The sequence below is a fragment of the Thunnus albacares genome, chromosome 22 (genome assembly GCF_914725855.1).
Source record: "Thunnus albacares chromosome 22, fThuAlb1.1, whole genome shotgun sequence".
NCBI classification, from domain to species: domain Eukaryota; kingdom Metazoa; phylum Chordata; class Actinopteri; order Scombriformes; family Scombridae; genus Thunnus; species Thunnus albacares.
This window is the reverse complement of record NC_058127.1, coordinates 19,622,031-19,645,771: the sequence shown is the minus strand read 5'-3', so window position 1 is coordinate 19,645,771 and position 23,741 is coordinate 19,622,031. Positions and strand designations below refer to the sequence as shown.

The 23,741-nt window shown below is 37.7% G+C and overlaps 2 protein-coding genes and 1 long non-coding RNA gene across 3 annotated transcripts; 2 read left to right on the top strand and 1 right to left on the bottom strand.

Moving 5' to 3' along the window:
• The first annotated feature begins 9,994 nt into the window (after positions 1-9,994).
• Positions 9,995-15,066, top strand: LOC122974536 (E3 ubiquitin-protein ligase TRIM11-like). The gene is made up of 8 exons (XM_044342576.1): positions 9,995-10,543; positions 11,568-11,703; positions 11,802-11,897; positions 12,510-12,743; positions 13,250-13,409; positions 13,614-13,640; positions 13,754-13,929; positions 14,200-15,066. Exons 1-8 carry the CDS (start codon positions 10,110-10,112, stop codon positions 14,563-14,565), a joined length of 1,629 nt encoding a protein of 542 aa, XP_044198511.1. The 5' UTR covers positions 9,995-10,109; the 3' UTR covers positions 14,566-15,066.
• A 107-nt stretch (positions 15,067-15,173) lies between these two features.
• Positions 15,174-19,967, top strand: LOC122974537 (carbohydrate sulfotransferase 12-like). The gene is made up of 6 exons (XM_044342577.1): positions 15,174-15,644; positions 15,906-16,036; positions 16,451-16,626; positions 18,229-18,372; positions 18,495-18,802; positions 19,662-19,967. The coding sequence occupies exons 2-6, from the start codon at positions 15,934-15,936 to the stop codon at positions 19,900-19,902; spliced, it is 972 nt and encodes a 323-aa protein (XP_044198512.1). The 5' UTR covers positions 15,174-15,644; positions 15,906-15,933; the 3' UTR covers positions 19,903-19,967.
• On the bottom strand, positions 19,968-22,712 carry LOC122974538. The gene is made up of 3 exons (XR_006400397.1): positions 22,627-22,712; positions 22,408-22,507; positions 19,968-21,930 (listed from the first exon to the last, which is right to left on the bottom strand). It is a non-coding gene; the product is annotated as an uncharacterized LOC122974538 (long non-coding RNA).
• Between the last annotated feature and the right edge of the window lie 1,029 nt (positions 22,713-23,741).

Here is a 23,741-nt window from a genome sequence, read left to right as displayed (position 1 = left end):
TGAACATCATGGCGCAAATGGGAGCATTAGTGAAGAAAACTCACTTACCTGATGACTTTCTACCAGTGGAGGGACTTCTGCAGAATGTCATGGGCTTCATGGAGAAAACCAAGACTTACATAGAAAGGAAGAAGGAGGAGTTTGGTGAAAAAACAGAGGAAATTGACAAGAATGTTGGAAAAATTAAGAAATTCATTGAATTCCTTGAGGAGAATCAAGCTGAGTTGTAACAGTTTCCAGACAGTTAGTGCCTCTATCTCTGATACTGCATCTACTGTGACTGTTAAGTTTCTATTTCTTATTGTGCAACTTCATTTAAATGATTCTGTGTAAAACTCAGTTTGGAGTTACACCAACTGTTAATACATTTAATGTATTTACAATATGGAAAGATGTCAAAACAATATTTATGCAAAATAACACAAAGTTAACTCATTTAACTACCTTCTCTAGTTCACTTAATAGATTGAGGTGGATAACTCCAGTGAATTATGGTTTTGTTTCATCTTGCTTGTTTATTTTGATGTTTTCTTGCTATAACTATACTGTCCAATTTATATTCTTACATATATTACTTGGTTATTATTTAGATACACTACAGAATATTGGTAAAAGTGTCTAATTGAAATTCAACACTGTATGCAACCCAAATAAATTCAATATTTGGGAACTGTTGTTGTCTGATGCCATCTTTCTTTGTAATCCTAAAATATAAAGTTCAGACTTCAGCTACAAATACAATATTTAAACTGTGATATAATGACGGACAGCAAATGATGTAAATATCATAGTCAACAACATGATACGTTTTGGCTCATCAACTGTGGGCTGATGGTTGGAGACTGTTGTCTTGGTGGTGTGGACCAACGTAGGATGGAAAGTTTAATAGAGGTGCAGTATCTGGTACAAACTTTATACTCCTCAAGAGTGAATTACCAACCAGTATTTCAGGATTTTTCCACCTGAATTGTATTCCATCAAGCATTGTGAAGAAGGTTTTGGCACATTTAAACTATGTATCAACACTAACTAAACTTATTGTTTTTACTTTGTTTCTTGTTTTTTATGCAGCACAAGCTTTATTTGATATTGTTTGTCATTTAAAAAAGGAAAATAAACAATATGAGCAAAAGGATAATCAAACTAAGGAATATTCTTAGTCTGCATCTTCATGCAGGAAGCAGCAACAGATTGCATACAGTCAGTGGCGTCATGAGGAGAATAGTGGAACTACCCATGGCCAGGCACGAGGAGGGCCCGGAGTCAAAAGTTGTTCAAAATTTGTTTTTATCTGCAATTTTGATATTTTGCATTAATAGTATTATATTTAAACTATTAGTGATGAATGAATAGTTTGACAGACTACTTCTTGTATCTAAGACATTATTAGAGCCTCTGAGGTGCCTATATCTGTCTATATTTGGAATGTGCCTTTAGGTGTCTAAAATTTTATTATACTGTTGAAACAAACGGGGCTGCACTTGTTGGAGACTAATTCACCTTAATTCTGCATACAAAGGATTTCACTTATGTCTTATTTAGTTGTCTTCGATTATGAAATACAGTCAGTCAGTAATAATTTCGTAGCATAGAGGATGGAGTTAGATGGCTTTACACCTTTGTCTTCTGCCAAGGGTATAATGAAGACTATGAAGAAAATAATGTTCAAAAACATCACAGTAAAGGCTTCACATAGTAAGTATGTTGAGAAAAGAGATTTCAGATTATGTAGGCTTTCCTTACTTCACTTAAATGTGTTATAAACCCTCATTGATTACCCTAAAAACTCACTGCAGATGCAACATATTAACTTGTTTATTCAGTTATTTGCACAGCTATGACGGTGGATGTATTAAGAGGGGAAGGGGACCCACTGAGGATGCATGTGTATGGGGGCCACATTTTTGTGCTACGCCACTGTATAACCAAGCGTTATTTCCAAAGGCAAGGGCCATGTCATTAGCTAACTATATTGTGGGGTTACAGGTTAGGTTAGAAAAATACATGTTCAGGACTTGAACATTCACATTATGGAACCAAGATGCTACTGCAGTATATCAGAGTTGAAAATAATGATAACAGCTCTGTCCTGCTCTTTATTTGGATATTCTGCTCATGTCCCTGCCTTCAGCCACCCTCTCACTTCCCCAGTTCCCTGCATTTTCTTTATACTCTCCACTCCCTGCCATTCATCACCGAACTCCCAGATGCCCTCAGAGTTAACCAACTTTCCCAGTCACCTGATTCCCACACCCACATGCTCACCTGTGCCTCGTTCTTTTCCTCATGTAAATCATGAACAATTCACTTTTTGTTTTTCCCTCAATACTTTGTTGCATATCTTAACAATAATTGTTAGCATTAAGGTCTCTTTATCTATTGCAGAGAAGCAGCAAAAAGAAACCAGTAAAGGAAAAAGAAATACATTGTTTGAACCTCACTGTCTAAGCTAACATCAGTCACCCAGATTAAAAACAATAGGACATAATGACAGATACAAATCAATATGATCAAGTCATCAAAGTAACAGCATGCATTGGTCAAGTGTCAATTCTTAATAGTTTAACATGTAAGTGTCTTAAATGTGTTCATTTTCAAGACACTTGTATATATCACAACTCCAGATGGTCTCAAACATTTTTCATGCCCTGTGTAAAGTCCAGCCACAAAAGTCATTTGAATTTTGAATCCTGACAAGTTATTGAGATTCATGATTTCAAGGTTCATAGAAACATTAATAAGAAAGAAGAGGTTTACAGATACAAGACATACAATAGCAGAAGCTGAGATATTGACAGACTTGGAAGCTGTTACAACTCGTGTTGATTCTCCTCCAGGTATTTTATCAGCTGCTTCATTTCCCTCACTTTCTGTTCATAGCTCTCGATTGTCGCAATTACTTCCTCATCCCCTTTACCTATGTAAGACTTGCTTTTCTTCAAGAAGGTCTTAAGGTTCTCCATTAATTCCATCAGTGGTGGAAAGTCAGGTGCTGTTTTCTTAAGTATTGCAATCATTGGATCCATGAAGCGTATGTATTCATCCATGAGTTCTGAAGCGAAGGCCTGTTGTGACTCGTATTTTACCTGATGTGGGAAAATAAAACAAGTTATTCAGTACATAATTCAACACAAACTAAAATGTTCAGTCCTCTGAGTCTATCAGTGTATCATCAAAGCTCTTCTGATATGAAATTGATATTTTGTTTTCATACATTCATAAATAAGATTTGAACTACTGCCCATACACAATATATATTTCCAATGTGGAGACAGAGCAGCTTGACTGGGGCAACTACTCACTGGTGGCTTGTTCATGATCTTTAACACTCTTCAAAAAAAAAACAAAAAAAAAAAGAATCAGATTGTATTTGTGGTGGTAGCGGCCAGGGGGGGGGATTTTATAGAATTTTTGAATGAATGGGATGGGATTGTTCTTATGATTTTGGCATCCAATTATTAAAAATGCTGCAGTGAAAGAAAAAAAAAAAGAAACTGTATTGTTCTTAACAACCTTCTTGGCCATTTGAGTACAGAGTTTACGAGGTGCACCTAAATGCACCATGTCCCTTGTTTTGCACCTCTTAAATGTAGATGGTGTGACGTGACTCTAGGGTTAAAGCTCAAAGGAGGCTGTGTGTGTGCAGAAGGGGAAGAACAAGTCGGTGGAGGTTCGTCTGCATGTATCAGCATGGTGCACAGCTCCAAAAATAGAAAATCAGTTTGTGGCGGGCAAAGCTTTATTATGGCGAGCCACCACAAATAAATGAATGTATGGGAAACCCTGCTGTTATTCTCAATAGATTAAACTGAAAGAAAATATTTAAATGACAATAGATATAAACAACCTTGATAGTAGGTTAACCTTAATAGTGGGACCTTGATAGTCCACTATTCCAGTAAATGAACTCACTGAAACCCAAAAAATTTTATAACAAATATATAAATTCTTACCCAGTCAAGATAATTGTCTTTTCCAGCACAGCTGATTTAAACATATCAGATTCTAACATTAATTTAACATATTTTTCATGACCTGTAATGCCAAAACTCAGTATTAGTTGTAATAGTTGTAAAAGCACATGGGCTGCACAAATAACAATAAGTGTCCACATTGTGCAAATTCAACAGATGACTTCTTTTACGCTTTCTGGCTCTGCAGTTCTGATGTTTTGGTTGGAGGTCATGAAGAAATTATCAAAGATCCTCAGCCTCAGCATCCCTCCCTGCCCATCCATTTGTCGTCTGGGTCATCTCACACTTTAAGTTCAAACATAGCTGTTCACACCATTCATTTTAATAGCTGTAACAATAGCTAAGAAGACATTCCCAATTAGAAAATCTTACAGCTATCTCCAACATCAAACATCCTCAAAACGCCTGGTCTCCCTCCTTGAAATTTCTCCAGAGTTGCACTCACAAAATATTAATTGTTGCACTTTGTCAGTTTGGTCTTTCGTTTTGTACCATCTTCTCCTTATGAAGGGTTAAATAAAATATATATTCTTTTGAAAAGAAAAAAGCAATCAACACTGTCTCACCTTTTCTCTGTCTAATTTTTGCTGTATATTCTTCAGCATTTTCTTGGCCTTTTCCTGTAAAAAAAAAAAAAAATCAACATTTATAGTTACATTTGGGGCATGTGAAAATCTAAAATCAGCTGTATCATACTGAAGCACCTGAGCAACTGCAGATAAAAACTGTAGAAATGTACAGTACTACATTATAGATTACTTTGTGTGGATTTAGAATGCTTTTTAATTCATGCAAATAAATGTGAAATTGTTTTATATAGCAAAGCACAGTTAAGTAACAATTTATTTACCAGTTTGTCCGTATTTTTCAGAGAACTTGAAAGGCAAACCAGACACAGTAGAGTGAGGATGAAGTACAGGCCTTTGGTGGTTCGGACACCTCCTGCTGCCATCGCTGCTGTGAATAAAATAATGTGTTAGCTGGGAAAATAATAGAATTTGACAAGAATCATTCAAACAGATTTTTTGTAGATACAAGAACAAAGTTTCTAATGTTACCTGTAAGTTGAGCAGAGGGAGAGCTTTGAATGACAACACACACCACAGAAAAGGCTTTAAATACTCTTGATGAAACCTCCCCCAAGGCACAGGATGGTCTCTCCATGCCTCCACTCTTTTTTATCTTAAGGCTGCATCTTCACTTTTACTTTCACTAACACAGCTGTTAATGTCACTTTACGGGAAAATACCAGCATCACTTGATGTTGTTACACAACACAGACAACAGTCACGCATCAGTATTACTGTATATAATACAAAGTGCACAACAGGATACTGTGCAGCACCATACATTACACTGCTGTTTATTACAATACTATGGTTCTGTCCCAGTCTGGCTCTATGTTCCTCCACCAGTCCATCAGATGCCCTTAGGCTTTTTTCCCTGTTTAAGATTGGACTGAGTGAGAGTAGGACAGACAAGAGAGATTGCCAACCACTTGACGTACTGTTGCTTGCTACATTGACTCTCATAGTAGTAAAGTAATAATCTAAATAAAGATATTCTTTAGCTTCTGTGCCTGATGTCTCCTGCATTTGGGTCTACCTGCTCCACTCCACCTAACATACAAATGCAACACAAGCTAAACACCACCAAGCTAAACTTAACAACTTGAACACAATTTAAACCACAGCACAATCAGATAAATGGGGGGAAATGCGGCAAAACATAGCTGTGAAAAGACAAAAAAATCCATCACATTTGATGGAATATGAAAATGAAGCTTATTTTGTAAAATTTGTTTAGACCTTCTCATCAATACTGACATGTTTAAACATGTGTGATACTGTGGTAGACAGAAAATGGTGCATACATTATAGTCAGCAACATTTTCAGTCAGAAAATTAGAATAAGAGGAAAGACAACCCATCATATGAGCTCTGATCACAATTCCACATATCAATCTTATGTCTCTCTACTTGCCTTCATCAACATGAAGAAAGCTGTAAAAAAGAAAATGTGATTAATCCATTAAACATCTACACAAAGATATCTTTAGAATTCAATGCAAAAACAGTGAAAGCAATAGATGAAAAAGAAAAATCCTGTCTAATCTAAGAAAATACTGTATATATATTAATATTGCAGGGTACAGTATGACTAACTGATCAACAATCAGGAGGACTAATAACAACTTTATTATTACAGAGTACAGTAGGACCACTACTGAGCAACAAAGCTGGAAGTTTGGGGGGAGATGGGTTAATGAGTTCTGTGGCACTTTATACATCTGCTGTGATTCATTTAAAACAACCATACTACTTAGCAACAAAAAGAGAACAGGAAAAGTTTGAGGTACTTACTGAATAACTGGGGTACATTTGTATTTTTACTTTTGAATAAATATCAGAAAAGATATTCTGTAGTTAAATATACTTGCAGCATAAATTCTCTTAAAATATTCCTCCTAAACGCCAATTTGTTGCTCAGTAGGTCAGATGTATCCTGTGGTACCTGTTAGTGAAAAATATCTACAGTAAAAATTCTTGTTAAATTCCCAGATTGTTACCCGTTTATTCCCTAACTTCACATCTTGTTGTACCATCAGGTATGTAATTAGTAATTAGTCTGTAAGTTGTTGGCCGCAATGTACACCGTTACCCACCATTGACTTCTTCAGCTCCACAGAGCTGGAACAAACTTCCAGAATATACAGCTGTCCTTGACACCCCTAAATCTACTGGGTTGCTAAATGATGCTTTTAGACTTGAATTGTGTTATAGTGCCTAATTTCCATCAGTTGCTCTTAAATTGCATGTTGGTGGACTAGTTGTGGCTAAATTGGTGCAGATTTCATGTTAATATCTTTTATGGAGGATCAGAAATTATGCAGTTTTCTTGTTTTGTTGCCACACAACAAATGTTAGGAATCTTGATAATCTTTCATTTTGGTCGAATTAGCGATTATCTTTAAACATTCATGTGCAAATAAAGCAAATGTAAATGAGGGCTGGCACCCCCTTATTGTTTCATTTCCTTCATGGTACTTGTGCCTCCTTAGCATTGAGTATAAAGTGGAAGTGTTTTTAAGATTTGACATTATGGTCAGAGTTTATAGTTTAAAGGGAAGCTAAAAAGTTTCTATCATACATCATAAAGTAGCTGACCTGAGCAAGTAAATAAAAATGTAATGTCATATGACTGGCGGTAATTACAGTATGGGAAATACCTACATTACTGACTGGTACATGTAAACATCAACATAACAACGTGAGATGTTGTCGAGGATTCTTTCGGTTTCAAAATGTTCTTACTGGAAATTCTAATGCCACGCCTTACAGAAATGATGGGGCAGTCTGGTGACATTCCTCCTGGTATAGATAAAGATCAGGTGCAGACAGGCTTGTAGAAGAACACACAGATAAATAAGGTGAGCAGGTAACCCAGTGAATGGATGATGAAATGACATTGTGCTACTGCCATCGTTTTTATAAAGAAAAAGTCTGAAAATTTCCTTCAACTTTAAATATCTTTTAACTCTCAGAGCCTCAGCATATTTGATCAAACACATCCCAATTGATCCTAATCAGATGAATAAAGAGCTGCTGTGTTTTTAAAATATCAGTATCTGTATTTAATCTAGCAGCACAAGTAGAAGATGATTTGTGTTGGACGCAACAGAGAAGCTAAGTTACCAGCCTCATCATCTAGCAATGTCTCTACAGAGTAAATACTGTATATATTCAGCGGTGCACTCAGGCTGTCTCAGGGGCAGGGGCGAAAAAATATAAAGGGCACTTGATACATTCAATGGGCCCCCACTTCACAATGTTTTTCTCCCATACAGTGCACCCTACAGGGCACCTTTTTTCATTGAAAGGGCACTCAATTCTGCACTTCAGTATGTTAGACTTAGGGGAACCCTAAATTGCACCTTTTCCTTTTTTTTTCTTTGTTCACTAGAAAGGCAACCATACAGAACCTCCAGGTCATCCCATTGCAACAGCATCATAGGGCACTGCATTACATCCTCCTCATTTTAAGAGCACATCATATTTTCTCATTTTTGGGGTTATTTACAGGGCACTACCACATTTTCCTCCACTGAAAGGGCTCCATGAGGGCACCTGATTCCAGATTGTCACATATAGAGGTCCTCTATAGGGCATTTCATCCTGATTTACCCATAACTAGACAGTCATTACCGAACTTTGGTATGTTTTCTCCTTTGTGTGGGACACCTTCGAGGGCACTTTATCATACTGTGGGGCACCTTAGAGGGCACTTAATCATGCTCTCTAGATCACCAGATCACCATGCCTATCAGATCACCAGGGGGGCGGTTGCCCCTCTGTTACCCCCCTGAGTCCACCAGTGTATACATTAATATTGCAGGGTACAGTATGACTTACTGATCAACAATATGGCACCTGGAAGGAACTTAAAGAGAATTTATACTTTATGTATTATTAATTATCAGGTAACAGTTTTATTATTACAGGGTTCAGTAGGGCCATTACTGAGCAACAAAGCTGGGATGGGTTAATGAGTTCTGTGGCACTTTATACATCTGCAGCGATTCATTTCAAAACAACCATACACTTACCAACAAAAAGAGTATAGGAAAACTACATAGGTCCTTTTTTAAGGTTTGAGTTCCTTACTGAATAACTATGGGGTACATTTGTATTTTTACTTTGAAACGAATATCAGAAATAGATACCAAGTAGTTAAACATACTCACAGTATAAATTCTCTTAAAATATTCCTCCCAAAGTTGCTCTTATATTGCATGTTGGTGGACTAGTTGTGGCTAAATTGGCATAGATTTCATGTTAGTATCTTTTTTGGAGGATCAGAAATTATGCAGTTTTCTTGTTTTGTTGCCACACAACAATATGAATCTTGATAATCTTTCAATTTTGAGGAATTAGCAATTATCTTTAAACACTCATGCAAATAAGGCAAATGTAAATGTAGACTGGTATTCCCTCTGTCTCAAGTTACTGTTTCATTTCCTTCATGGTACTTGTGCAGATTTGACATTATGGTCAGAGTTTATAGTTTAAAGGGAACTAAAAAGTTTCTATCATACATCATAAAGTAGCTGACCTGAGCAAGTAAATAAAAATGTAATGTCATATGACTGGCGGTAACTACAGTATGGGAAATACCTGCATTACTGACTGGTACATGTTAACATTAACATAACAACGTGAGATATTGTCACAGATTCTTTTGGTTTCAAAATGTTCTTACTGGAAATTCCAATGCCACGCCTGCTTTTGTGAACAGACAGCTAGTGAAGTACAAAAATGATGGGCACAGTCTAGTGACGTTCCTCCTTCTGGTATAAATAAGGACCAGGTGTCAACAGACTTATAGAAGAACACAGAGAGAAACAAGGTGAGCAGTTAACCCAATGAATGGATGATGAAATAACTGGCAAGACACACATATGTACAGTTAATGCCTGAACTTGAATGGCTTTTTTTTCCTTTTTTCCTTCCTTTTCCTTTAATTACTTTTAGAAGTATTGGATTAAAAATGTACAGTATAGTATTGTTTTCATTATTATTGTAGCTATATTACTTGCAATTGCACTATACTTATACTTATTATCATTAGTAGCAGTACTACTTAGTTGTACTTATATAGTATAGTATTAGTATTAGAATTCGTGTTGGTATTGCTTTTGTTTTACTTTTAGCCATAGTGTTGGTGTTACTCTCACTATTTGTAATGGTTTATTATTATTGGTATCGGTAGTACTGTAATCAATGTAAACAAACCAACCAACTGGATCTGCCAAACTGGTTTCATATCATGGCCATGTCACTGGTGGCACTGGCAACTGTGGTACTGATAAGTGTAACTAAAATATAATATTCAAAGTAATAAACTAATGCTGCCCTGTATTTCTAAACAGAAGTTGTCTTAAAAGTGGAAATGTGTAAACACTACTTAGGAGTCAGGAAGTACTGGATCACGTGCACTATCCTTATCCTACTACTACAAACTGCTCTACCGCTGCTGTTTTAGATCAGACATTTCTGACTGTTCATAGCTAATAAGCCAGAGGTTTTCCTCTCCCATAAATTTGATCTTGTCTTATTTAAACAGGTGACATACACAATGGCCTCCTCCACTTCTCACCAATCCAGTTTCAAATGCTCTATTTGTCTTGATGACTTCACTGATCCTGTATCCACCCCTTGTGGACACAACTTTTGCAAAGTCTGCATAAACACCTACTGGGATTCAACAGACATTATCCAGTGTCCACTTTGTCAGCAAGACTTCAAGAAAAAGCTGCAGTTAAGCGTTAATGTCTTGCTCAGAGAGCTCATTGAGCAAAAACAGACAAACATTCAGAACGTCCCAGAGAAAGAGACCAAAACTCAAGATATTTTTTGTGATGTGTGTCCTGGAGAGAAAAAGGTGACGGCAGTCAAGTCCTGTCTGCACTGTGAAAACTCTCTTTGTTCTGAACACCTGAAACCACACCAGGATGATGCTGAGCTGAAGACTCATGAGCTGCTGGATCCTGTTAGCAAACTGAAGGAGAGGTGAGGCCTGGACAAGTGTTGGTGCTATAAACTGCGTATGTGAATGGTGTAGGTGAGAGGTTTCATGCACCTTTGGACCATAATTCTTTATGATATTTCATTGTAACATAAATTACATAACAATCCATATATGTAGTTTGTGCACAGCAATCTGAAACATGCTGTGCTTTGTAACACTGCAAATTAATCATCTATCAATCAGACTAAGAGTCTACAACCATGATCTGTGAGGCTGTACTTGCATGCTGTATGCTAATGCTAGCTTATCATTCTCCTATTCTGATAATGTTTACCATGTTCACCATCTTAGTTTAGCATGTTAGCATGCTAGCATTTACTAATTAGTGCTAAACACAAAGTACAGGTGATGCTAATGGAAATATCCTTAGTTTTTTGCAAATATTTGGTCATAAAACAAAGGATTGGACAAATTAAAATGATTTTGACCCAGTAGTGGTAGTAGCTGAAAATTTAGATTATGACATTACAATTCATCCCAAAAGGGACACACATTTCATGACAATCCACCCAATAGTTATTGAGATCTTTCAGTCAAACCCACAAAATCCCAACCCAAAAAAAGGAAAAGTCATGTATCTCCAAAGTCAGTAGGATTCATCCTCTGGGAACCATGGATGTCTGTACAGAAGACCATGGTAATCCATCTAAAGTGGTGGACTGAATGACTGAATGACTGAATGACAGACATGCCATTGCTGGTGGGCCAGACCAAAACTACCCTTTGGTTTCTGACACTGTGGAACCATAAATATAGGAGAAATAGTAATGCTGTTCACACAAAAGCAATCATACTTTCTTCAAATATGACAGTCCAAAACAGGATATCTAGACAGTTTATTGAACATCAGCAGTAAACAGCTAGTATACCTGTATTAACCTTATACAGGCTTCAGTTAAGAGAGGTAAACTATAAACAAATGTGACTTAAGCCCAGGCAATACAGCAAAAAATAAAAAATAAATGAAATTCCATGTGCATGTGCATAAATTAATTTCATCAACAGGGTGTGCAAGCAGCACAAAACTCCTTTGGAACTGGTCTGCCATCAGGATCTGACTTGTGTGTGTTTGTTATGCATCAAATCGAACCACCAAGACCACAAGTGTGTCCCTTTGAAGAATCGCCTGAGGAAGAAGAAGGTTGGACTAACAGAATAACTATAGTTGATCACAGTATTGATAATGAGTCAGCATAGTTTCATTTCAAATTTGAATTATTAACTATGTTTTATGCTCAGGCCCATGTAGACAAAGAATTGGCAGAGGTGCAGCAAGAGATCAACAACAGGAAAAAGTTGGTAGTAAAGGTTGAGAAATCAGGGGAAATCAGTGAGGTAAGTCAAGCTAATTTAGATGGATGGATTTGTAAACTCTGGCTTGGTAACCTCTGTGTCAGAGCTGATTTCTTCTAGGGTTACAAGATGATTGGATGGCCTGGTAACAGAGGAAGAACATTCATCTAAACTTTTAAATTTCATTCATGCTGTATTCAGTGCATTGTTTAGACAAACATAAATATCAAAATGATTAATTTAACTGATTTCCATACTTGCAAAGCCATCCAACTTTGTAGAGGTGGAGGAAGTATTACACCATGATACACTGAGAAAATACTCTATTACAAGTAAAGATCCGACATTGAAAAAGTAAACAAGTATTATTAGCAAAATGTACAAATAACCATGTGTAATAAGAAACAGGTTTCTCACAGGAACAAACTCATGGGGAATTATTTACTACCTCACTCTTCAGGTCTTCTCAGCTCTATGGAGTATTTTAGCATCTTTCAGCTCGTTTTGGTTTTATGCTCTTAAAATCAAGTGTTCACTACCTGCACAGCAACATTTTGAGCATAAATTTATAATTTGTATAGTAACTAGTAGCCGTAGTAGAGGACAAGCATGAAATGTACAAATTTGTGACTTCTGAAAACAATTCTATCACAGAAAAACACCAGGACAGACATTGAAGACACCCTGAGGATCTTCACTCACTTGCAACAAGTGATAAAGCTAAATGAGGCAGCAGTTGTGGCTTGCCTCACCTTGTTACAGAGGAAAGCTGAAAATCGCAGTGAGTCTATCAAAGAAAAGCTTCAAGAGGAAATCAGTGAACTGGAGGAGAGAAAAAGTGAACTTGAGCAGCTCTCTCAAATTGGGGACGATCTCCATCTTCTTCAGGTATACTGTGGCATTTTTGTTCCTCTTTTTCCATAAACAATAGAATAATTGCAGGCTGGAGGTGCTTGCCAGTTAGCTAACTAGACAACAAGTCTTCATGCGGGCATGTTTAGGCACTCACTGTGTCTGATTAAAATCAGCTTAGAATCATGGTCTTAGTTTAATTCATAAAAAGTCAACAGTGGCTTGAATCATGCCACATGACATATGTAATTTTTTTCAAAGCTCCTGTGTTACCAAAGCTCACCACACTTGAGGCTCAGGACATGAATCCAAAAAAAACAAAACAATTACACCTATTGCTGCTATGGTCTTCCATAGAAACCAGTGGCTGCTGGTTAAAACTGAATGCTTTAAAAATGGTCTAAATGTAATGGTGGACTAAATCATGCAAAAGCTGGCCTCCTAGAGCAACTGTGCCTGTAAGGAATTTTTGTAAACCCAAAATTTACAGTCCACATGATAACCATCCAGAGTCAAGTATTTGTCCTACATTCTCACTCCAGAGTTTGCATTCTCTGTGTGAACCACCGAATACTAATGACTGGTCGGAGATCAGTGCCTACAGTGATTCAGCAGTGGCGACTGTGCGATGTGCTATTAATAAGACACTAATGGAACTTCACATTACAGTGAATGATGAAATGAAAGCATTGGTTACAAAAGGTAAGGCAAAATAATATTATTTTCTCAAACAGATAAAATGACCAGTAGTTGATGAATATTTATATTTGACACATTTGTTCACCAGTATACAAGTTTACCTTAAAGTGCAATCATCATCCAAAATATACCAAAATGCAGTCATGTGTGTGTGGTTTATTCACCGTCATCCATTTTTTCCTCCATTTTTTATGAATGTCCTTACAGAGATAAAGAGAATTCAAAAATATGCAGGTGAATCTTATATTTTATCACTAATGAAAACATGAATGCTCTTTTTTCACATTTTTTTGTCTGAACCAAAAAATGTAAACTCAAGTTTCTGCTGTTCTTGTGCTCTCTGTCAGTGGATGTAACTCTGGACTCCAACACAGCAAACAGTCTCCTCATTGTGTCCAATGATGGGAAACAAGTGAGGAATGGAGGAATTCCTCAGAAACTGCCAGACAACCCAGAGAGGTTTGACACTCTTCTTGGTGTTCTGGGAAAAGAAGGATATTCCTCTGGGTCCTTCTACTTTGAGGTCAGTGACTTTTTAGTTTCGGGAATAGCAAATGATGACAGAAAACACTTTTGATTTGTGCCTGTCTTAATCCTGTCAGGTAATTACCAACCAATTACTTAAATGTTAATATAAAACAATACTTATGTCCATATCTTGACCCCATGTCTGCTTGGCACCTAAATACAGATACTATTTGAAGCTAAAATATAGAGATGAAGATAGTGGCTTTGCTTTACTAATACAGTTTTTACAACGTTTATTTCAAAATATTATCTGTTTTGTCCAAAGGTGCAAGTCGAAGGCAAAGCTGGTTGGGACATTGGGGTTGCCTTGGAAACAGTCGAAAGGAAACAGCGGTCTGATGTCTGTCTGAGACAAGGCTATGCTGTCCTGATGCTGCGGGATGAGAAGACACTCAAAGCTTGTGACAAGCCCCAAGTGGAGATTAATCTCCCCAAGAAGCTCAAAAAGGTCGGGGTGTTTGTCGACCATGAGGAGGGAGAAGTTTTTTTCTATGATGTCAGTAATATGGCCCATATCTACTCCTTTCCTCGTTGCAGATTTCCCAAGAAGAAGTTACACCCTTACTTTAACCCCTGCACCCAACATGAGGGCAATAACTCAGCCCCAATGGTAATCACTCCCGTTAGTTAAAAGGAAATAAATTAACTCAAGATTATATCAATGTAGGTGGCAGTTGTTTGTCAGAAACACATTGTTGAATAAATCAATGTGCTTATGTATAAGCTGGTATTATGAAATGATTCAACCATATTCAAGACCATTTTGAAAACTAGTCAGATCAAAGACCTAAATAATGTTTTGGTGTTTTAAAAATGATCAACATGCTGTATTTGCAATGGAATATAATCATATCATATATTCATATAATCAGAGTAATAAAGATGATTTCCATTTTCTTTGCATTGAAATCAGCTGACCAGATTTCTTTATAAGTGCTGATGAGCAAATGTAGATTGTGGTTTTGTCAGTCAACAACAATATCAATACCAATGGGCATGGAGAGTTCATTTTGAGGGATTTATTTATGAGAAATAAACAATTAACAAAGAAGAATGACACTTTCCTAATTTATTGCTTTATTTGTGTATTTCATCATGTTTCATTTATGTATTTTCAGACTCAATCAGCTTTTGGAAGAAACAATGTAGTAATTATTTAGAAGTCTGTATGTTTCAAAGACGACTTCAGTGCATGCACAGCAACTGCTGTATGTGATTTTACTAAAGCAGACAAGGTTTTCAAAATGCAAAACAGCCTGCAACTATGTGCTCTTTTAGCTTAATTTAAGAAAAAAATAGAGCGTTGCATTCAGATTAACATTAACAAAATGATATCCAGAAATAAAGTCTTTCTTTGATTTCATCACTATTCTTGCATTTTCAGTGGGGGTTTTTTGTTTGTTTTTTTTTTTTTATTGACTGAAGCAAAAATAGATGAACAAAGAAACAAATTGAATAGTTGGCAAGGTCATGACTTTTATGCGACGGAACATTTCTCACTCAATAAGCAAAGAGGTGTGGATGTATTTTACACACTGAACAAGGATATTGACCAAGGATATTGCGTTCACTCTCATTTCACAGTCATCATACTGCAGATGTGATGAGACTTTTGTCAGTAAAGATCTCTGGAGGACAAACAGTATGCAGACAAGTTTCTGTAGGTCTACGGTAGTGATCAGTGATTTTCTCTCTGTACTTTGCAGCAAGGTGAGTGATGATTGATTATGTGTGAAGTTTGTACTGAACTCTAGAAAATGAATAGAATATGTTGTATTCATTTAGTTTGATCTCAAGAACACTGAAACTAATGCATGTGGCTTCAGTTTCAATTTAAATCTGGATTTTTTAAAATTATTTTATATAAATTATTTATAAATAGTGGCTTAATCACTCTTACTAGAATAATAAAGTGTCCTTAACAGTTTTGACATTGAGTGTCCTTTCATTGTCTCTGGTTCATTGGCAAAGGCTGACACCGTGTAAAACTCTGGCTGCAATGGCAACACACAGAGGATTCCTGCTGCAGCTTGGATTTCTGGGATTCACCTTTCTCATAATGTTGTCATTTTACCAATGGAACATATCACAAGAAAAGCAAGGTACAGTATTTTATTTGTGTGTGTGTGTGTGTGTGTGTGTATGTGTGTGTGTGTGTGTGTGTGAGTGATTGAATGAGTCACTCTTTCTGCTGTGCATCCTGCTCCTGGTTGAGAATGGATGTGGTTCATATGATGTAAGCTTTGTTTGTATTTTGTGCTCCACTACCTTTGAAATGTATACAGAAATAATAAGTGAATTAGTCGATGGTGGAGCAGTGACCTCACCCCTGATTACTTTTGGATTATCATGTTTTTTAAAGCCAAAGGCAAATGTTTGGCCTTTGGCTTTCACCTGTACCTGTCATCTCTTTAAGAGAGAATCCACTCTGAATCAGTATTAAGTTAGCACTTATAATATTAAACAGTTACAACACAGAATATCATAGATTTTGGTTTGTATTCTTCTTATTGCAGCAGAGAGGATGCATCAGCTACAGGAACTGAGAAAGCAGCTGCTAAGAGAAATGTGTGATGGTGACAAAGAGGCATTCTCTGAGGGGAAGCACAGTTTAGACGACTTAACTGATGAAGAACTGAAGAACTTCATTGTGGATGACAATCACGGCATCATCTACTGTTACATTCCCAAGGTGATGAACACATAAAACATATTCACAGTACACAATGTGGACATACTCTCTTCAGCAACTGTTAAAGAATATGCTCAATTTAGTCTTTTTCCCCCCAGGAAATAAATTCTTTCACTGACCATTTCAGGCCTAAACTCCACTTACTTGATTGGCATTTGCATTTGAACTCATCATATTTGGTTCTTTCTGCTTCAGAGCAAATCTTCCAAATCAGTAATCTGCACTACACTTCCCGAAGATGTCTTATTATTTAAACAGTATGGCCAGTATGTTTCTTTTTCTTTAGTTTTTCGGTTGATTAACCTTGGGTTTCCATACAATGGGTTATTTTATTTGTGTATCCTGTCATAGTGATGATAATACCATAACTACCCAAATGATTCAGAAAGTTACATGATACAGACAGTCATCCCTTAAAGTCCTCCTCCACTAAAAAATTTGTTTTTCTTCTTGTTCCTACAGTTGAATGTTTGAGCTTCACTGTGCAGAATAATGTATGTGCAGACTTTGTTTACATTCATCTGCTGAAAGTGGAAAGTTTCTCTACGCTCATATAAAATCTGATTTTAAGGGGCAGGCCTATGAGCAGGATTTATGACATCACGACTAGTTTGGAAGCCAATCATGGTCCAGTGTGCAATTTATACATGTGTGATGTGGAAACTTGAAACCTGCAGTGCACATACACTGAGAAAGTACTTTACAGTGAAGTAGGAGACATGTGGTGTACAGAAGTTACACTCCTGAAATGAAATATATTTGCATAGTCATAGACTGTAAGTTTTCATGAGGGAGAAGGAGTTTTTTTAATGGAAAAACCATATCAGACACACATTATTGTTCCAAGTAGAGTATTTTTTTGTCTTATTATGTCTAAATACATGTCTACAGGTGAACTTTAACTTCAAAAACTTCTTCAGGTTAGAATTTAGTGAACTAAAGACATTCCCATCAGTCTCAGCTATACTTTGTGACTAGTTCAAATTAGAAAATGTTTGCATTCTAACATGCTAAACTAAGGATGGTGAACATGATACCCATTTAACATTAGGATGTTAGCATTGTCACTGTAAGCATGTTAGCATGGTGATGTTAGCATTTAGCTAAAAGCTCTGCTGTGTCTAAGTAATGCATCACACAGCTGCTAGCATGGCTGTAGACTCTTAGAGCCCTATTTTAACAACCCAAAGCACATGGTCTGAGGCGCATGGCACAAGTGCATTTAAGGTATGTCCAAATCTACTTTTGCTTGTTTGACGCCAGAAAAAATGGTCAGAGCACCAGGCGCATGGTTCAAAGGGGTTGTCCATAGTCTCCTAATTAATCATGGATGTGTTTTGGGTGTAACATGCAATAAACCAATCAGGATGTCATCTCCCATTCCCTTTAAAAGCAAGGTGTACTTGCACCTTGGCGGATTGCTATTGTAATGGCGCATTTGCAAAGTAGTAAGAAGGAACACTTCTCTGTAGAGGAAACTGATTTGCTCATGCGCAAAGTGAAAGTGCACGATCCATAACAAGCACACTGGCCATTGCTGCTCCTGGACCCTCACGTGGCCAGTCCCAGGCCACGAGTTTAAGATCCTGTTCTTATCTACAGGTGGCTTGTACCAACTGGAAGAGGGTTATGTTTGTCCTGAACCAGAGCGAGCCATATCTTGACCCCATGTCCATATCTCCTGACTTGGTCCACATGCCCGACAAGCTTAGTCTCATAAGCAGCTTCCCAAGAACAGAGATGAAGGTCAGTTCATACAGTGACATTAGAAATAGAAAGTGCACCCACCTTTGTTTCTGGAGTATGTATTCAATCAGAGCAGATTTAGAGTGACAAGGGGTTCATGTATTCTAATTTGTTGACTACAGGTGAAGCTGAAGCACTACACCAAGTTCATGTTTGTCCGGGACCCGTTTGTCCGTCTTATCTCAGCCTACCGAGACAAGTTCCAGCGGCACAATGAGTACTACTACCAAAATTTTGCCAGGGACATTCTGCGTCTGTATGGCAACCAGCCTGATACACCGGAGACAGTGGAGGAGGCCTTCACATCAAACATACGCCCCTCCTTCTACAACTTTATTCAATACCTGCTGGACCCGCAGACAGAGATAGAGGAGCCCTTTGAACCCCACTGGAGGCAGATGCACCGCCTGTGCCACCCCTGCCTCATACAGTAAGATCTTTTTTGCTGGCAGAGCTGTAGCTATAAAAGTAACATCCTCTGTGTTGTTTCTGGATTTGTGGAAATTGGATGGGGATTTCATTAAGCTGAGGAGGAATTACCATTCTACCAATACACACAAATTACACTCAGTGTTTTTTTAAAGGTTGATTCTAACATTTTTGAAGACTCAGTATTTTTTAACAATGAAAATTAAATAAAAATAAAAATGGATTTTTAAAATGTCAGCAGAAAAACTATATTCTGGTGAAGTAGAGTGAGCTTTGAAACAGCTTTTAGACATCAAAATTAACAGAAAATATAACTGCATAAAGGAAAACTTTTTTATGGCCTTAGCATTTCTAAAATCCCAGCTACAGCACTTTTTGCCAGGGCTGGGGTCTTCGATCAGCTCTAAATAGAAAAGGATTATTTAGCTTAACCTGTATGTCAAGCTCCAGAAACAGTGGATCTTGCGCTTTCTGTAATGCAACTCAATAGCATGTCTTTGTTAGAGCCTGCCTGCTGGGCAAATAATCATGTCTTTCATACTCCACGCCCCCAGTTTTAATGCAGTATATCCTTTAAAGCTTTCTAGCCTCTGAGCCAAAGCTGAGATAACCCTGATGATGACATGATCAGGGTTATTTTTAGCAGACTTTAGAAAGGTCAAAGACCCCAAAACACATTGACTATAAAATTGTGCTGAATAGTATTTCTAATGATGAGTACTGATGAAAATGATGAGCTTGACATGTAAAATTGGTGGAATGCACCTTTAACATGAACTGATTACCAACCAATTACTTCTGTGTTAATATGAATTAATGCTTATGGAATCTGTAATTTGACATTGGTTTGTTCTTCTCAGGTATGATTTTGTTGGCCATCAGGAGACTCTTCAGGAGGATGCTGAACAGCTGCTGAAGATCTTGAAATTGGAGGATGACATTAAGTTTCCTCCTTCCTATGAAAACATGACTTCCCCTTTTTCAGTGTTGGACTGGTTTGGAACAGTGCCCCTAGAGGAGAGGAGGAAACTGTACAAACTCTATGAGGAGGACTTCAGGCTGTTTGGCTACAGAAAACCCCACAAATTGCTTGATGGTTAAGATGTTACAGTTTGGACTTCCCTACCAGTGAGCATAGTAACAACAATATTTAGACCTGAGCAGATAAATCATGACAAGTAGCAGCATGGTTACATAATAGTTTTCACTTGTTTAGCTATAAGCACGAAATAAATGGGGATGGACAAAATTTTTGATTTCATGCTTGAGGTTTTTATCACATGTTAACATGTTTACAGACCCTGCACATGTCTGTATTTCCCTAAATGAGCTTTTTCTCTTCTTTTTTCAAATAAAGAAAATAAAATCATCATCCAAGTCCCACTATAACCCATCATATCTGTGTTGTTTCACCTTTGACTGTAAAATGCTTCCACAAAATTTTTAAAAAAAGGAAAAACATTACATGATGTTGACCAATGTTTTTTATCTAAATGTTCGTGTTTGTTTTCCTTGTTATTGTTCTCCAAACATATATGGCTCTGTCCTGCAGCTGCATATAGCTCAACTCCTACTACATCATGATACATGACCAACAGGGCAGGTCTGACCTATTATCGCTGACCAGACCGCTATACTCAATGATATGGCCTGTCAGAGTTAGGTAAATATCAAAGCCAAACTAGGACTTGACAGTATGCTACAATGCCTTGCAGTTTGCCTCAGTGATTTACATTCGTACTAGTCATCTAGCCTTTATTTTTAGCTAGCACACACACGTCATGACAACAATTAAGCTAGAGAAGCTGTAACATTTGCTATCACTCACCAATACCGCAGCTCCATCTGTTTTTTTTACACCTTCACAAGGATTATTTGTTACTAAACTAATGGTTTTATCTCCAAATTAATGTAGGATGTCTCAACAGATATATTGCTGGCTAACGTTAGCTAAGCAAAGTGCAAATGCTAACTTACTTCATTGACAAACAAAGTACCAAGTACTGGTACCAAAGTACCAAGTTCTGGTAAGTAACTGGTGATAAAGGTCCAGATTTTTAGAGGCATATAAAATCTGGCAATTAGCACCACTTCCTAACAATAATAGGAAACATTATTGAGAGAGCTGGCTAATGTTAGCCCTCCTGAATAGCCATCCTGAAAGGCTTCCACCTGCGTTCCTTTCCAGGTTTTTCAAATGGAAACATCCACTCAGCCGTTAGCAAAAAGCAGTGATGTGGGTTACAAATCACTCCAGCCCCACACCACACACACACACACACACACACAGTTCACTGACAGTGTCTTCCTAACATACTTGCTCGCTGTAAGTTAGAAGTTGGGTCTATGTCAAATCTGTGATTGTGGCCTGTGAAGAGCGAGGCATTCAGGTGGTAGTAGTGGTATGTGGAAATATCATCCTCCCAAAGTAGTGTGAGACCACAGCTTGGTTTATCGACCTTGTCGAAGACTGGTTTGATTTGATAACATCAAGAGGATATCTTTATGGTCAGTAAATGTTGAGCATGGAAATAGATCTAATCCTAAAACAGTGACTAACTACAGCCACTTACCACTTACAGCCACTTACAGCCCTACAACATTTGTACACAGACTCCATCTCTGCAGATGCAAATGAGAACCCTCACTCATAGCTGCATGCACTTACCATGCACCCAACTGCAAAAGATTGTCACGTCTGAAGAATATTGCCTGTAGTCAGTTTGATGGTTAGGGCCACAGGCACAGTCAACCTTTGTTGACTACACCAACACTTCCACACCTGGCTAAAGAGGAACCTGTGGAAATCCTGGAACCTCCCAAAGAGGAGAGAGAGTCTCTGCCACTCCTAAAACCATAGGTTCTGTACTACCTCACAGGGTGGGCTGTATTTAAGGAGTTGAAAACTTGTACATCCATCAGAAAATGTCCACACACACCATCTATGGCTCCACCAGCTAATGGAGGAAAATAAAGCAAAACTTTTTTCAGCTGAAAATCATGTGGGCCTCCTCATGGAGACGATGGATGTCTACACAGACTGGTACCCTCCATGCCATGGCATCAGAAGACAGATCATTCGAAGGCTGACCACACTTAATCTGAGCCAAGCTTCCCTGAAGAGCCAAGCTGAAAGCGGAGAAATACAGTATGAAAGCAGATAAGCCATGAGAGTAACAGCCATCCATAAACTTCAACAAACAAATCTGTTACGTTGGATATCAACAATCTCAATTAACTACTCCGGTCATTTATGCTATTGTTATTGTTAATTTAATGTCCAGCTACCTTTTTTAAATCAATAAATATATTTGTAAGTAATTGCGATGTGTTTTCATAAGGTTGGCTAAGTTAGGATGTCTATTGATGAGACACGATGTTAGCTAGTATAAGGATTATCAAAAACATTTTTTGGTAAGCCACACTAGCAATTTATTTTAAAAGCATGTCATTGTAAAGTTAGTTAGTTTGCATCATTATTGTCCTTAGCGTATTTCCTTCACCACATAAGAACACTTTACCTTGACTATAACAAGTAACGTTAATTAGCTACACTACAGCTATTAACTTTACACTACTTGCCAGAAAACATTTAGCTAACGTTACCAACACAATGTCCATCTCTTGTCTTCGGTGGGGAAAAGCTCCAATTCTCAGCCTGGTTGAGGGGTTGCCACATCCAAATAAATTCAAATATACAAGCTATCTGAGAAAATATACATCAACCAATATATCAAACATTAGCTGGTTAACAATGCAACAAATCGGACTGCCAATGATTAGGTAATGACAGATCAAAAATGAGGAGATGGCGATCCAATTCACCTCAATGTCAGCCAAAGTTAAAGTTTTCAAACTTGGCATTCACGCGCTACACAGTGACGTAATGACCCTTCCCTGTGTCTCAATTCAGGGAGCAGTATGACGAAGACTGTGCCATTTTGAAAGCTCCTTCAAATGCGGCAGAGAAATGTGGACCTCTTTCCCCAAATTAAGAGGATCCACCAGATTGATCCTTTGTGGCCCAATTTTTGTCAGAATGCATTTTGCACCAACTGGCAGCAGCATGGGCAGCAGCAATGGCGGAGATTTGACTAAGCTGATGTCATTTTTGACTGTTAATATGTCAATTTATTAAGTTTTAATATTTTGTTCAGGTGAGAGTGTTACCATTTAGATTCCCAATATGTAGTTAGTTTATCCAAATAACACCTGTTTTTAAATCTGCTGCGACATTTTCGGAGATGTTTCAGAGCTGCTGGTCGGGTGAGACCAGCTGGTCATCTGAGCTGCTGGCAGCCTGAGGGTGCGACCCCTTAATTGGGACCCAAGTAGAGTTTCCTTGTGTTCTAGTAAGGCTTTCAAGTCTTTCTTAAAACAACAGTCAGGAGCCCAAATGGACATTGAAACCTTAGACTGTAGAAAGAAATATGGACATAGTCACCATGATGTCACCCACTGGTTTGTGGACTGCCACTTTAAAGCCTCAAGTTTGGCAATTTGATTGTCACCAGCTTTGAATTTTGGAGCCAGAAGTGACCATATTTGGACAAGAGGGTGGAGCTGACCCATGCGCTAGCCATTAGGAAAGTGTTTACTCGGATCATAAATCAAGAAAGAATTAGGGTCATTTTCTCAGACTTCTATACAATCTGACTTCTTTTTGCAACCGGTGGAGTCGCCCCCTGCTGGCCATTAGAAAGAATGCAGGTTCAGGGTACGCTCTACACTGGCTTCACTTCTCAGACTGGGAGCTACTTGCTTGATTGAAACAGGTTTTTCTTGCCGTGATTATTCCTACCTAACATTAGAAGATCCCTTGATAATGCATGTACAATGTAAGTGATGGGGGCCAAAATCCACAGTCCTCCTTCTGTGCAAAAATGTATTAAAAGTTTATCTGAAGCTAATATGAAGCTTCAAATGAGTCAGATCAAGTA